The sequence below is a fragment of the Asparagus officinalis genome, chromosome 10 (assembly GCF_001876935.1).
Source record: "Asparagus officinalis chromosome 10, Aspof.V1, whole genome shotgun sequence".
Classification (NCBI taxonomy): Eukaryota; Viridiplantae; Streptophyta; class Magnoliopsida; order Asparagales; family Asparagaceae; genus Asparagus; species Asparagus officinalis.
Window position 1 is genome coordinate 26668793 of NC_033803.1, and position 17143 is coordinate 26685935.

The 17143-nt window shown below is 35.6% G+C and overlaps 1 protein-coding gene across 3 annotated transcripts in view; it reads right to left on the minus strand.

Moving 5' to 3' along the window:
- Positions 1-17143, minus strand: part of LOC109825053 (ubinuclein-1-like) — a 46832-nt gene that overhangs the window by 13853 nt on the left and 15836 nt on the right. For all 3 annotated transcript variants that reach the window (XM_020391755.1, XM_020391754.1, XM_020391756.1), the window contains exons 6-8: positions 8474-8573; positions 8267-8376; positions 7261-7347 (exon numbers count right to left, since the gene is read on the minus strand). In XM_020391755.1, the coding sequence (XP_020247344.1) occupies positions 7261-7347; positions 8267-8376; positions 8474-8573 (297 nt within the window). The remainder of the gene's footprint in view (positions 1-7260; positions 7348-8266; positions 8377-8473; positions 8574-17143) is intronic.

Here is a 17143-nt window from a genome sequence, read left to right on the forward strand (position 1 = left end):
TGTCTTGATGCACTTTAGCCACTGCATCTTTGTTGAGGCTTTCTTCAATATATGATTGCCTCAACTTGCGCCTTCTTTCATCCTTGGCGACCTCAAGAGCGGGATCGAATGTAAGAAATGCATCCATCGGCCCCTTCCTCTTTGAGCCTGTGGAAGATCCCGCACTGTGCATGCCAACACTCCCTCTTCCTCTTGCCGTTATTGAAGATGACCTAGGAACGGAAGATCCCGCACTGTGCATGCCAACACTCCCTCTTCCTCTTGCCGTTATTGAAGATGACCTAGGAACTGCCGAGCCTTTTCCTCTATCTCTACGTTCTTGTACTTGTTCATCTTCATCCTCCCCATCATCAATTTCCACCATGTTCTCATCTCCAAGTTCGGGGAGATATTCATCTATAGCTTGTTGTCTTTCCACCATGTTCTCATCTCCAAGTTCGGGGAGATATTCATCTATAGCTTGTTGTCTTTTAGCCATCTTTTGTCTTTCTTCATAATCTTTTAGCTCTTCAACCACATCGGGAGGGACTTTTTGACAAAGACTCACATTTTTGCGTTTTCTATCCGTCCCGATTAAATGCTCTTTTTGTCGGGATATGCCGCCATTTGTGATCTTGTTACAAAATATGCACTTATGTTTATTGGCATTCCCTTCATCAACCAATGAAGTATATTTCCATGTAGGATCTTGTCTTCTTCCACCACTCGCCGATGAAGACATATCTACACCAAAACACATATATACATTAAATTCATATTGCAATATTACATCACTATTCACTAGTATTTTTTTTTTACATAACACATCACTAGTATTTTGAGATATACAAGATGAATGAAAAATTATTCAAACTTTCATACTAAAATATTATATTGCATGACACTAACAACTATATTGCTAAATTTTGTTTTCCTTCTTTACAGGTTATAAATGGCGAATCAAGTTTCAACTTTCAAGTCAACTAATAGCAGTGTAGCACTACACCTAGCTCAAATAGCAAGAATCAATACTCGCAATCTCGCACAGGAAATCAAATAGTATCACATTTTGAACAATTATGATTGATATCATGATATGTATTAATAAGAAACAAGCAATTAGTCCGTAAATCTCTTTGTAAGTTAGTTAGCATTTCTACAGTCAAACAATCATTTGATTAACCAATCTTAAGTATAAGACAGTAAGACCAAAATGTAAAATTACTAATTATTTTCTTAGTTCCATAAATGATGTCTAATTCCTCAAGAGAAACGTGACAACAATATAATATAATATATCATGTAGTTATAATGCATATGACAAAATTATCAATCAATTCACATGAACAGAACTATCCTATCTTCATAAGATGAAAAATAAAAATAAAAAACAACCACAGAAACGAGCACAAAAAAACGAAGATGAAAAAAAAATAAAAAATGAGCAGAGAAACGAGCAGATAAAGAAAAGAAAAAAAAGAAAAAAAAGAAGATGAAAAAGTTAAACGTAGAAAAATATAAAAGAAAGAAAAGGGGAGAGAGAAATGAGCAGATAAAGAAAAGGGGAGAAAGAATCGGGAAGACAGAAAACGAACCAAAAGAAGAGAGAAAAGAAAAAAAAACAGCAGAGAAAGAAAAAAAAAAGGCAAAATACATTGCTCATCGACCTCCGACCTCCGGCTGCTCGTCGACCTCCGATCGTCGAAAGAAGCTCGTCGCCGCAGTGGAGAGAGAACGGAAGAAAGAAGCCCTAATTCTTTGCAGAGCAGTAGCGATCGAAGAGGTGAGCTGAGCTTGCTTTATGGGACTTTGGGTTTAAGTTTTAGTCGGGTTTTTTACCCGATAGCCCGCTATTCAACAACCCAATCCCCTTCAAACTGAGGCGCACGCTCAACCCGCCTTTCATGAGGCACTGCAAGGCGCTCCGCAGGCGCGCGCTCCGCTTACGCCGAGCGCCCCGCACCTCATGCGGGGCCGAAACACTGCGCCGCAGCGCCTTGCGCCCGAGGCGGCGCGCCCCAAATCGCCTTTGAAAACATGCTTATCCCCTCTCCTCAATCCTTCAAACCCAGTTCTCTCTCTCTCCCTCTCTCTTTAAAAACAAGCCTTTCTCAAAGCGTCGCCCCTGGCCCTGCCCTCCTCGCCGTCCGCCATCTGCCCAGGCACCCAAGCCTCCCCTGCCACTTTTGAACCCTATAGTATGGTAGGCCGGAGGAGGATGACCAAGAGAAAAGAGTGCATGATGCCCAAGAAAAGTGAAAATGAAGGGGCTGCAGGCACAAGGCCACTCTTTTTTTTTTGGAATTTGATGAGAAGCCATTGCTTGTTAAGGAGATTGTTAGTCAAGATGGCGAAGAGATGCCTGTTGGGTTTGAAATTTTAAGAGCTGATCTTGGTGCTGGAGCTGAGGAAGGAGATGGCGAAGCTTTTTTTGATAAATTTGATGTTGGTATTCTTATCTTTGCTTGGATTTTATCATGGAGTATTCTCCCTGAAGAAATATTGAATGCCTTAACTTGCAGGAATTTGATGCTAAAATTTGATGTTGATATTCTTATCTTTGCTTAGATTTCGTGTTCGTGTTAGTTCTAACTCAGTTCATGTTAGCTCTAAATAGTTAGTGTTCTAATTTAGAACTAACAAGAACTGAGTTAGAACTAACAGGAACTGAGTTAGAACTAACATAAACCCAGTTAGACCTAACATGAGTTAGAACTAATTGGAAAGCTGGAGTCGTGCTCAAGCCGTGTAATGCCGCGTGCGATGTCCTCAAGGAAGCAAAACACTTAAATAATTTGATTTGCATATAAGTTCCCGTGAGTAATGTCATAGATTAAACAATCTTGATAGCTGTCCTTTTTTAATTTGATTTGCATATAAGTTGGCTCCATAACCCGTATAATAGGTATCCAAACCGATGGTTCTGGGACTAAATTCATACCACAAATGCTCTCATTCTCTACCCACTGATTTTTTTGTCTTTCCTGTTCCATGATCACATACTAATTTGGATTTAGCATTTTTATTCTCTACCCACTGAATCAATGCATAATGAGCATTTGGGAGTTTGCAGCATCTGCAGAAAACTTTCTTGTGCCATTCCGTAACTATCACAATCCTGTGATTTGTTGTAATTATTTGTTGTTAGGTACTTGTTTGGTTGGAGCCCACGATACCCAAATGAGAGAGGCGCACGGAGAGTGGTTAAAATTAGAACTAATGGGGTTAAAATTAGAACTAACTTGTTATAACATAAAACTAACTTAGTATAAAATAGATCTAACTTGGTATAAAATAGAACTAACGTGGTATAAAATAGAACTAACTTAGTATAAAAATAGAACTAACTCTGTAGCGTGTTAGTTCTAATCTATACAGTGTTAGTTCTATTCTGTAGCGTGTTAGTTCTAATCTACACAGTGTTAGTTCTAATCTGCACAGTGTTAGTTCTATTCTATACCATGTAAGTTCTAATTTATACCGAGTTAGTTCTATTTTATACCGCGTTAGTTCTAATTTATACCATGTTAGTTCTAATTTATACCACGTTAGTTCTATTTTATACCGCGTTAGTTCTAATTTACACCACGTTAGTTCTATTTTATATCACGTTAGTTCTAATTTATACCAAGTTAGTTCTATTTTATACCACGTTAGTTCTATTTTATACCACGTTAGTTCTAATTTATACCAAGTTAGTTCTATTTTATACCACGTTAGTTCTAATTTTAACCATGTTAGTTCTAATTTATATCAAGTTAGTTCTAATTTATAACAAATTAGTTCTAATTTTAACCACGTTAGTTCTAATTTATACCACGTTAGTTCTAATTTATACCAAGTTAGTTCTAATTTATATAATGTTAGTTCTATTTTATACCAAGTTAGTTCTAATTTATACAATGTTAGTTACGAAATGGCACAAGAAAGCTTTCTGCAAATGTTGCAAACTCCCAAATGCGCATTATGCATTGATTAGTGAATTAATTATCGAAAGAATATGGTGATTTCAGTGATCGTGTCGACGTTGTTAACAACACGATAAGGATTTGCAAGGAGCGAAGAGAGAAACAGCCGTGATACAGCAGGATTTGGGCGTCGGTTTTTGGAATAATGCTGCACTAATTCTGAAAAGCATATAAAATAAAAATGCTAAATCCAAATTAGTATGTGATCATGGAACATGAAAGACAAAAAAATCAGTGGGTAGAGAATGAGAGCATTTGTGGTATGAATTTAGTCCCAGAACCATCGGTTTGGATACCTATTATACGGGTTATGGAGCCAACTTATATGCAAATCAAATTATTTAAGTGTTTTGCTTCCTTGAGGACATCGCACGCGGCATTTCACGGCTTGAACACGACTCCAGCTTTCCAATTAGTTCTAACTCATGTTAGGTCTAACTGGGTTTATGTTAGTTCTAACTCAGTTCCTGTTAGTTCTAACTCAGTTCTTGTTAGTTCTAAATTAGAACACTAACTATTTAGAGCTAACATGAACTGAGTTAGAACTAACACGAACACGAAATCCAAGCGAAGATAAGAATACCAACATCAAATTTTAGCATCAAATTCCTGCAAGTTAAGGCATTCAACATTTCTTCAGGGAGAATACTCCATGACAAAATCCAAGCAAAGATAAGAATACCAACATCAAATTATCAAAAAAAACTTCGCCATCTCCTTCCTTAGCTCCAGCACCAAGATCAGCTCTTAAAATTTCAAACCCAACAGGCATCTCTTCGCCATCTTGACTAACAATCTCCTTAACAAGCAGTGGCTTCTCATTAAATTCCAAAAAAAAGAGTGGCCTTGTGCCTGCAGCCCCTTCATTTTCACTTTTCTTGAGCATCATGCACTCTTTTCTCTTGGTCATCCTCCTCCGGCCTATCATACTATAGGGTTCAAAAGTGGCAGGCGCAGCGGCGAACTCCGGCGTAGTCGAGGGCGAGACGGGGAGCGGTGGCGAGCTACCGTGATGAGGTCGGGCGGAGGAGAGGAGGGGAGGCGAACTCGGGGGAGGCTTGGGTGCCTGGGCGGAGGTGGCGACGGCGAGGAGGACGAGGGCCAGGGCAACGAGCTTGAGAAAGCCCTTGTTTGTAAAGAGAGAGGAGAGAGAGAGAGAGAGAGAGAGAACTGGGTTTGAAGGATTGAGGAGAGGGGATAAGGTTATTTTGGGGATTTTAGCTTAGCTGGCATGTAATAATTGTTAAAAAGTAGCTGCAGCACAAAATATCACACTTCAAGTGGCTGAACCACATGAGGTATAGTAGGAGGGGCTGCAGCACATGAAATTTCTGTTTTTGGGGCCTGGACACATTTTTTTCCTAAAATAAAACACATAAGGTTTAATGTTAAGAACCATCAGTCGGTATTTTAAATGTCAGCCGACATATACGACATGTCGGCCGACATGAGTGACATGTTGGCCGACATGTCAAAGTTAGGGGCTATCCGACTATCAAAGTTAGAGCTTTTTAATACATATTGCGTTCTCATGGTTCACGTCGGATATATCGGGGGACATATCGGATATGTCAGGCGGTTATGTCTGGGGGCATGTCAGTTATATCGGCCAATTTTTCAGTTTGAAAAATTGGGTGATTTTTTTATTTTTTTGGTTATGTTTATCTAATCAGGTTTGGGTTTAAATTCTTGACTGTCTTCATATTACTTTCAAAGACAAAAACCGATAAGTTAAGGGAAATGGAAAAAAAGATCGAAGTAATTTTCATCACTCATCTTCTCTCTCCTTTGACATCTCATTGGTGTCTTCTCCGAGCTATTTCTTCGACATCAATATCGGGTGATTTTCTCTCTTCTTAACTGCCAACATCGAAGTTCTCTTTTCTCACCTCTTTTCTTCAACATCAACCCTAAGCTAAATAAGTTATTTACTTTTTTATGTGTTTTACACAATAGAATTTATTAAATATATTTAGATTTTCATTATGATACTTATATTACACATATGCACAGCATCCGATATGGCAATCCGATGTTTTTTCATGTCCCCTGATATATCCCCGATTTCTGCTATCCGACATGAATTTTAGCCGTCCGACATGAACCCGATATCCGACATTTAAAACCTTGCCATGTGTAGCAAATACATGTTTATAACAAGGAGAAAATATATTTCCAATTACGGTTTGATCATGCCAACCTTCTACCATGGAACATGAATTATTAAGCATTGTGACCATACTCCTCACAACCTGATAAAAGACAGACTAGCAAGCTCTGTCCATTTGTTGCTCACAATAAACAAAGCCCTCAAGTTGCTTTGATTTTCTCTCATTTCCATCTGTTGCTCAAGATCTCCCCACTAATAGGAAAGTGATTTACTCATAAGGTGCTTAAATCATTAGGTCATGTATTAGCGAGACATCCTCCTTGTGAGAGGTAGCCACTAGTCAGTGCTATTTGGAGTTTGGTTTTTGTAGATCAAAATCCAGGACCTAAACTCTTCACAAGTCATAGAATTGGACTTACAACCAGGCCATACATGCAATACGGACATACTTGAGTTTCCACCAATCCCAGCATATATGCAATATAAGATGTCACATTTTGCCCATATCTGACTCTCCTATATATTGTAATGAATAAAAGAATAGTCGTTAATTCTCCTTTCTCCTCTAAGAGAGCAAGGTGTGCTACAATGGCCTTTTTCATGTTCTATTAGTATCATACGTTATGAGATCCTATTTGTTTGATCCTTCAACAGGAAATGATCACTCTTCAGTTGGTTAAAGAGCTGTTAAATAGGTTTCAAGAGAATTACATGTTAAGGAAATGTTTTATATTTTGAGCCGTCAGGGGCATCTATACAATCATACAATACATCCCCTTTCCCCTGAAATATGGCATCATCATAGTCATTCCTCTATGACTTCTATGTAAGAACGTTACTAATATAGAGTTGACAAATTTGTTCACCCTGTACTCGAAATGTACTAGGCCATTCTACGAAAAGGGAGTAAAAGGTCATAAATTGGTATAAAAGGAAAAGGGAATTAAATGAACCTTTAAAAAAAGTTCTGAAGAACTCTGACTAGGAAGAATTGGGTTATTGTGAAGCACAATATTGAGCATCAGAAATCCACAACAAATGGAAAAATTCTAAAAGTGCGCCTTTTAGCACATAGAGGCACACTACTAAGTCATGATTGCAAGAATGCACCAAAGATGAAAAATCATTATTAGCTTATACTACGTAAAAGTACAAAGGAAAAAAAAAGATCAAAGTAATAACACTGTTTCCCATTATGCTTACCTTCAACGTCTTGCGCTGTACCATATGCCCAACAATACCCATAAGCCGGTTGAGTAAGACATCTTCTGGGATCTTATTTTGACTTGCCTGCATCACTCAGAAATTTAGATTCTATTGAAGTGCCAATGACATGAACTGAAAGTTATAAAGATTCTTGCAGACTGAACATAGAACAAATGATGAATGATAGGTGTACACTAAGTAGAACAAATGGGCTGTTAGATACGCTAAGATGCCCTTTTTTGCTTAGATTAAAGCGAAAATAGCCAATGTATATTATTACAACAGGTGTATGTATACAAACAAATGAAACTGAGTTGAAGGTTTGAAGCGTGTATACATTAATTCAGTATGTATTTTTTAGAAATATAATGAGCAACTCAAAGTGGTCTACAGAAGCACAAACAGTAAAATTATTTATGTGTATGTAAGATGAAAAGAAAGTTATTCAGAAAAACTTTGGCATTTACAATATCAATAAATGCAGTAATGTTGTCTCACAAGTCACAACATCTTGTTACACTATTTTATATTTCCAGGTTCCTTAAAATTATCACCAAACTTAAGATAGAAATGTGCATCAAACAAAATGATGCAGCATTTTGCAGCTAAATAGATCTTTGTGCATAGAAGTCATACAACTGATTGAAGCTTAAATCAATGAATATTGAACCATCATCGAAGTTTCTTGCACTTTTTTTTGGTGAAAAGATCCACGTAAAGTTGTCTTTCAATAAAACTGCAATATTGAAATGTAATCTAAAGCCAAAAAATAACAAAACCAGTCTCAGCAATCATAATCTTTCAGCTTTAGTAAGGGGTTCATCAAAATATGAAATCATCAAATAAGTAAATTTCAATCTACTAATTTAAGAATTTAAGATGTGGAGTTGAAAATTGTGCAGACATGCAAAGACAACGAGTTTCTACGAGATGAAAAGATGAACAAGGTTGAAAGAATTGACAGCAGCACAGACGTTCAAAAAAAGGCTATTCAGCACAGTACCGATAATCTAGCAACTTTCGCAAGATTCTGCTTTACTTCTTGAGGCAACCTCCTATTCGCTCCACGGTCTGAAGTATCCACTTCTTGAAAATCAAGGTTAGGTGGTCTGTCTGGAAAAAAGTTTTCTATTAATTAAACTACTTGCAGAATAAGAAGAAAACCCTTCCTATTAATTACTAGACTTTAGCAACGTCTCAGGATACTTACGTAAGGCAACTATCTTTTCCAAGTCGTTGATGGCCTTTTCAAGTGTGGTACCTTTTGGTCGTGTAGCAGAACCGTCTTTCACCCGTGTAGAAGAAGGTTGCTGTAAATTATTGAATGAGTACACAAGAAGAAAAGTTGCATGCTACATGTAACAACATTATGCACTTGAGAAAATATAGCAAGCTTCTCCTAACTAAAGTACCAGGAGCTAGATAGGAAGTACTAATTCACTTATATCTACCCAGCCTCAGGTATTCAGCACTTCAAAACTCGAAATTATAATTGGAATAATTCAGAGGGACCTCCAAGTCGTAAGTCTATTAGAGTTAGAGTTAAGGTTAATCATATTATGGTGCACAATGAGAACTAGATTTGGACTAAATTTTGATAGCTATTTAACTTTCAGTTCTAATTTATGACTATAGTTCAATTCCAACTAACTCATCTCACTTTGTGAGGTGGACAAATTTAAAGTGTGGGACAATTTACAAAAGAGTTTGTTCTCTTCAAGCGAATCTTCTCCTTTATCCCTTCCATGTAAAAATATTCAAATATAAAAAAAACTAATATATTCATTGTGACACTGCACTTAATTATTATTCACTAGTAGCATGTCATTTTACTTTGGATGATGATAACCTTAAATAACTGGAAGATCGTGACCCAATTTAATCTTTTACATAAATACCTTGAGTGAGTACTATTCATATGACAAGGCAAGCCTCAAGTTTAATCTATTATCAGTCACAATTATATTTTAAAAGGATACAATTAAATATAAAGAGATAGATACTCTCTTGAATTTCTTAGATAAGGATTATCATTTATCAAACATTTCAACATAGGAAATAAAATGTTTGAGGTAATGTCACAAGGACATACAGTTGTAGAATCTAGTTTACCATAGGCTAAAATGGTGACAACTAAGCACCAAGCTCAACAAGTTTCATCTGTAAGATAAACCACAAACCTTTCTAGCCAATAAAGTGAAGGAGATGGCGGTAAGGGACAACTATAGATAGAACGCGCTTATAACAATGACAGTAAAAAAGTAAAAGAATAAATAAAACCTTCCCCTCACCTATATGTATATTAGACGAAAACCAAGTTAAAAGGTGAGACTACATAGTCTTGTCTCTTATCCATTTTGTTTTGCCATTAAAGCTTTTACTATACCCACATTGACTTACGAACTAATCATACATGAGATTATATATTATCATCTCTTATACTTTTATTTGTCATTTCATAAGCTTGCTAGGCCACATTTTGGATTTTTGTATGTAAACTAATAGTTTCACTTATCATATGAAAATTTATCCCTATACATCACATAAGTAGATTATTCCTACATATATCACTAGAGTATTTCACATGCGAGTTTTGCTATGCCAAATTCTAGCTTCATAAATCGTGAATGATAACTTTGAAACTAATATCAATTTTGCTTTTACAAAGTGATGTTGATGTCATCTATAGAATATTTGTTGATCAAATTGTGGAATTTACTTTATGGTATTATTCATTGAGACAATGGGATTGTGCTCTGGAAAACTAGTGTTATTCATTCTTGGGAACATACGTGCGATAAAATTGTAACCTATTTAGAAATATTTTTGCACCCAAAGCCAAATTGGCTCCAACCTTTGGGACAATTGGGGATAACTGGAACTAATTTGGAGTCTACATGTACTAAATACAAGGTTATAAATGTCGAATGTCAGGTTCATGTCGGATGGCTGAAATCCATGTCAGATAGCGAAAATCGGGGATATATCGGGGGACATTAACTAAATATCGGATTATCATATCGGGTAGTGCGCATATGTATAATATCATGTCCTAAATGTAATCTAAGCATTCATAAATTCAATATAAGCATACTTTATATATTCTATAGACTAAACATATTTATAAGTAAATAATATATGGATTTGGGATCATAAATTCTTTCTATCGGGTTCATAAGAAACTCTTAAACATGAGAACGGGTCAAAAGGGTTTGGGTATTTATCACTAAACCCATACCCGATAACAAAAATAGATCTTAAAAAAAAGTATCATATCGACCGATTTTTCAAAGCTAAAAAATAGGCCGATATGCCCGATATGACCCTGATATTTCCGATTTGGTCCTGAAAACCGACATACGAGTTGAAAACGTTCATGTCGTATCGGTCAAGCCCTCAAACCGATATGTCGGCCGACATGTCGGACATGTCGGCCGACATTTAAAACCTTGACTAAATAACCAACACATGTTAATTGTATTTAATAATTAAATATTAAACTAAATCAATTAATATATATTAGAAAAAGAGTGTTTAGATGATTAATAGTTTTAAACATATTGCTAACATATTTATATTAATTATAAAATTATATATCACTATATTATAATATATGCCAATAATATGTTAAATGATATATACCCAAATGCAAATAGACCACCTTGTAGTTCTATTTGTTGCTAAAAGATTCCCTGTAATTCTATTTGTTGTGAATAGACCCCCTGTAGTATTGACCCAATGCAAATATGCTCTCTTAGTGAACTTTTTCAACTCTTTTAGAAGTAAAAAATAGAAACTGGGTGTCTATCCTCACCAATACCAATAGAACTATAGGTCTATTCGTGTCCTCAAACATTTTTAATGGACTTTAAGAGAAAAAAATTTCACTCAAGGGTCTGTTTGCAACAAGTAGTACCGGGGGCTTTTCACAACAAGTAAATATATATATATCTATTTGCAATTGGATGATACTACAAGGGTCTATTGACAACCCTATATTATATTTTGTTATTTTAAGATTATATATTATATTAAAAATATTGAAATATTTTAATTATCTTATATTAATCATATTGTTAGATAGTTAATAGTATTAAACATATTGTTAATATACCATATTAATTACAAGGTATTATATTATATTAAGTTGAACATATAAAATAATGTAAGGTAATGTCATATATTTTATTTTATTTTATAATGTAATACAAATATTATAATTAAAATGACTATATTATATTAATCTAATATATTATTTATAAATATTATTTCAAAATAATATATATGAGATAGCGGTTCAATTTGCTAAATGATCTATCAAGAGATTAACATGTGGTGAAATCTACACCACCAAGTTATATTGGATGAGTGGGTCTCACATCTTTACCTTTTAGTAGCTCATTTAACAAAAATCAGTCGCTAACTCATAACCATCAAACCTATATTATATTATATTATATTAATGATATTATAATATTATAATACAATATAGTGTTATATATTATACTATAATATATTCTAAGTTTATTTGGATATTAGTCCCTCAAATATTTAATAATTCCATTTTAGTCCTTTAACTCATTGAAATTTCTCATACGTCTCTTAAATCCTAAGAGGTCTTGCAAATTGGTCCCGCAGTTGGTTTGTAGTTAGATCTTAAAACCATGATTGTGCTAACTCTTAACCCAATGCCCTCAATTACCAAACACACGAGTTACAACATTGGAGAACCTCAGAACTGACGGTTAGGGAAGCATAATACGAGGTAAATTTTTATCATTGAAGAAGATGATGTTTATGGACTTTGAGATTTTAGTTAGCGGGTTTTGGGTTTAAACCTGTGAACGAGTAGATTGCTTAAGTGCGGGGTATGACTAGAAGTTCCCCTAAAAATGTTATATTTAAGGAAATATTCCCCTAGATCTAATGTCAGACACCTTAAGGGGCCAATTTGCAAAAACCCCTAGGATTTGGGGGACGTATAATCAATTTCAAATATTTGACGAACTAATATGAAATTATTGAATATTTGAGTGACTAGTATCTAAATAACACTAATATATTAACCATATTAGAATATAATATAATATAATAACATTAAAATATAATATTTTATAATGTATTATACTATAATATATCATAGTTGTTAGAGTCTTAGATCAAGTGGATATTTGGGTTTAGACCCATATCCAATAAGATGACATATATCCCTGTACTTTCTCTTGAGACACTCAAATGAAATGAACCGTTTTCTATTAACTTGATAGCAGAGCAATTCTGAGAAACGCAAACCCTAATCTCTAATCTTTTTCTCTATCTCCTCACCCTCGCTACTCCTAAGCGCTACCGGCCTCCACATCCTCCTCTCTTGTCACCAGCTCTGAAGTCCAAAACCATTATTGTCCTCTTCTCTCACCACTAATCTCTAGAGTCGTTGATGTCTTAATCCTCTCATTCGGCAATTAATTTTTTGAGCCGTTGCCACTCTTCTTCTCGCCTCTGCCACTGACTTACTGTATCAACTGAATCAATGTTGCTATTTTCAAGAGTTGTTATAGTTTCTACCTCTCGTTGTTTAGGGCTGATTGGACCCAATTCCACCCTTTTCTGCTGTGATTAACATCTCAATCTAATGATGTTGCAGCCTCTACTAATCCTGTTGCTAACCCTATACACTGCTGCGGCTACATGTTGCTAATTTTTCTCATTAACATACTGATTTTTCTCTTTAGATCTAACTTCTCATGTCTGGCTGAATTTTGGTATATGTCTAATTTCTATTTTTGCCTTTCTGTTTGATTGTCTGGCTGCAATGACATCCTCTGAGGATGCAAACAAACAAATTGCTACAGCTATCTCTCACAGTGGAGAATATAGGTCCAAAAAGTCTGGTTGCTACTACTATGAAATTGAATAGAACTAACTATTTGTTGTGGGCTTAATCTTCTCGATTGCTTATTGGTGCTCAAAAGAAGCTGAAGCACTGGTTGATAATCCTCCTAATGCGAAGGATCCTCGTTATTCTGACTGGCTCACTAGTAATTGTTGTGTGATGACCTAGTTGTTCAATAGTATGAAGGAGAAGATCAGTTCAAGGGTTATGTTTCGAAAGACTGCTAAGGAGATATGGGATAGTTTGAAAGAGATGTATGCTAATAAGAAAAACATATCTAGGGCGTTTGAACTATATGAGCAATTACTCTCCAGTAGGGAGATAGATCTATAGCTGAGTAGTGAGTACTATTTTGCATTGAGGGGGATTCTTGTGAGTTGGTTGTTCACTAGCCCCTCGTTACTGACTTGAAGACCCTCAAAGAGTATCGTCAAGATTTGGCAGTAGCAAAGTTCCACTCTGAATTAAATCTCTCTTTGACTATCCTCATTGGAGGATAAATTCTTGGTGGTGATACCGTTCTTGACATCTACAATCTCCAGTATACTATGAGTTTCTATCGGATTTTGTTCCTCTTTATCTACACCTTAGGTTCAGCACTTTGCCATGGTTGCTAGCTGTGATCGTAGCTATGGTCGTGGACGCAAGCATGATTCAGGGGAGGACATGGATACCCTGGTGGACAACATGCTAGATATGACAGGAGACCACATCATTGCACTCATTGTGATAGGAATAATCATGTTTTTGAAAAAGTATTGGACAAAGTTTGGAAAGTTTGAGTGGGCACATATAGTTATCGTTGATACTACTCTTGCAATTGGATCTGTTTCTTCATCATTGTCTCCTAAGGGTATGATAGTTCAGGTGTCTCAAGCAGAGGATGATAACTTTTTGTTGTTTCAAGCCTCTCAGACTAGTTGTCTCCTAAGGGTATGATAGTTCAGGGGTCTATCACTTTTCTTCTATCAGCAGATTTCATTATTTCATAGTTTTGTGGTGATTTTTCAAGGATGACCTAGATGTATTTGTTAACAGAAAGGAGGCAAGTTTCAGATGATACAAAACTTTTCTTTAATGAAATTAAAAATCAAAACTTCTATTCATATTTTGCGTACTAATAATGTTCTTGAGTATATGAAAAATGAAATCTACCAGTTTGTGCTTCAAATGGTATTTTACATCAGACATTCTGTTCACACATCTCACAACAAATTAGGGTGGCTGAATGGAAAATAGACAAATTTTAGACATTACTAGAACCTTGATGATTAAGATAAATGTTCCAAAATATCTATGGTCTGATGCTTTTCTATTTGCATGTCATTTAATAAATAGGATGTCATCATCTGTTCTCTTTGGGAAGATTCTTTTTACTTGTCTTTATCCTAACAAACATGTTCTCTGTGGTTCCTCATGTTTTCAGATGTACATGTTAAGTTCACAATCTACTTCCATGTCTGGATAAGTTGTCTCCAAAATTTATAGTGTGTTTTTGTTGGTTACTCTAGGTCTCAAAAGGAGTATCGTTGTTTTGATCTAGTAAGTCAGAAATATGTCACTTTAGCTGACATGACCTTCTTTGAAGCTCCCCTTTCTTTCCTAAAGTGGTCTAGGAGATTCCTGTAGCATCTATTCCTCTTCTTCAACCTGTGTTAATTTCTGGAGTGCAGGATGTTTCTGCAGCACAAAAGCCTTTGAAGGTGTACACTAGAAGACCAAGGAATTCTGTACTTGTTTCACCTCAGACCAATTCTGTGTCCACAGCTAAAGGTCCTATCCATTAGCAACAATCCTCTGAGCTTGATCCTCCTCCTGATCTAGATATCCCTATTGCCCTATGCAAAAGTAAATAGTCTACTACTGCTCATCCTACAATTTGTTTCCTATGACCGTCTTCCTTCATCTTTTAACCAGCTTGCTTTGTCTTTGTCTTCTGTATTTGTACCTAAGAATTATCAGGAAGTTATGTTGGTTCCTGTTTGGAAGTAGGCTATAGCTAAGGAGGTGGATGCCCTTATTTCTATAAGGGACATGGGATTTACTTATTGCTCCTCCTAGTTCTAATATTGTTGGTTGTCAATGGATATTTATAGTGAAATATCAGCCAGATTGTTTAGTGGACAAGTACAAAGCCAGGCTTGTTGCTAAGGGCTTTAGTTAGACATATAGGGTTGACTACTTTGAAACTTTTTCTCCTATAGCCTGTCTCAACTCCATTTGATTAATTCTCTCTATTGCTATCAATCTGGAGTGGTAGATGTTTCAACTTAATGTAAAGAAAGCATTTTTATATGGTGATTTGCAGGAGGAAGTTTATATGGAGCAACCCCTTAGACTTATTGCTCAGTAGGGAGAATATTGTGTGCAAGTTGAAGAAGGCGATATCTGGACTTAAGCAAAGTTCAAGGGCTTGCTTCGATAAGTTTAGTAGAGTAATTGGTGATATTGGATTTTAGATTTGTCAATCTGATCATTCCATATTCATTCGTTGCACCCTTTTAGGATTGTGATTGTTATTTTAGTTGTTTATGTGGATGACATTTTGCTGACTGGGAGTGATATAGATAGCTTAGAAGACACTAAGGAGAGTCTGAGGCATCAATTTATAACCAAAGACATGGAGAGACCTAGATACTTTCTTGAAATTGAAGTTGCTTAGAGAAAAAGTAGGTTACTTCTTTCTTAAAAAAAGTATGTGCTAGATCTCCTAGAAAAAACTGGCTTACTTGGTTGTAAACATACTAGTACTCCTATGGATGTTAACGTAAATCTTTGGTTTGAGAATGGCAAGTTATTTGAGGATCCTACAAGATACAGGAGGTCAGTTCACAAGTTAATCTATCTCACAGTTATCAGACATGATATAGCATTTGCAGTTGGATTTGTGAGTTAGTTTATGCACAAGCCCAAAGAAGCTCACTAGAGTGCTGCCTTGAGAATCCTAACTTACATAAAAAGCTCTCCTAGAAAAGATTTATTGCACAAGAAGCATGAACATCTGCGTGTTTCAGCTTATTCAGATTTAGGCTATGCAAAAGATGGATGTGATAGGAAGTCTATAATGGGTTATTGCACTTTGGTAAGAGAGAGGAACTCTTGTGACTTGGCGAAGAAGCAAAATGTGGTTTCTCGTTCTAGTGTAGAGGCTGTGTATAGAGCAATGGCTCATATCGCAGAATTTCATGACTTGAAGAATTTAATGGTAGAGATTCTTGCAAAATGGTCCAATGACCATGACGAGTGATAATCAATCAGCTACCTATATTGCTAAGAATCTCATCTTTCATCAGAGGACTAAACATGTGGAGGCGGAGGGTCATTTTGTGAGTGATACCATGATGAAGGGTTTAATATGCACTCCTTTACACCCTCAACGGAATAGTTGGCAAATATCTTCATCAAGGATGTGTCTTTAAATATATTTTTTTCTTGTCTGTGTAACAACTAACAAGCTGGGCATGATAGATATATATGCTCCAGGTTGAGGAGAAGTGTTAGATTAAGAGTCTTAGATCAAGTGGATATTTGAGTTTAGACCCGTATCTAATAGGATGATATATCTCCATGTACTTTCTCCTAAGACACTCAAACAGAATAAATCGTTTTCTGTTAACAATAGTGATTAAAATAAATATATATTAATAATTTATATCATATTTATTAAACTATAATATAGTATATTTATTATAATATACAATATAAAAAGATATGATATAGTAATTACGTTAAAAATTTGAATAAATTAACTCAAACTAAGTGGATATGTAGGTATCATTAGTTTAAAAGGTATCACATCGTCACTTGTCCCATTTAAATTGTTTCAATCCAAGTTTTAATTGTTCCATTACGCCAATTATTTACTTTGCTCCCCTCAAACTATCTCAAATGAGTTAAAATTGTTACACTGGGATAATTGCGCACTTGTCCCTAAATTTTACCAATGAATAAGCGCTCAGGGGTGGATGTACATAGCAACTTAAAAGG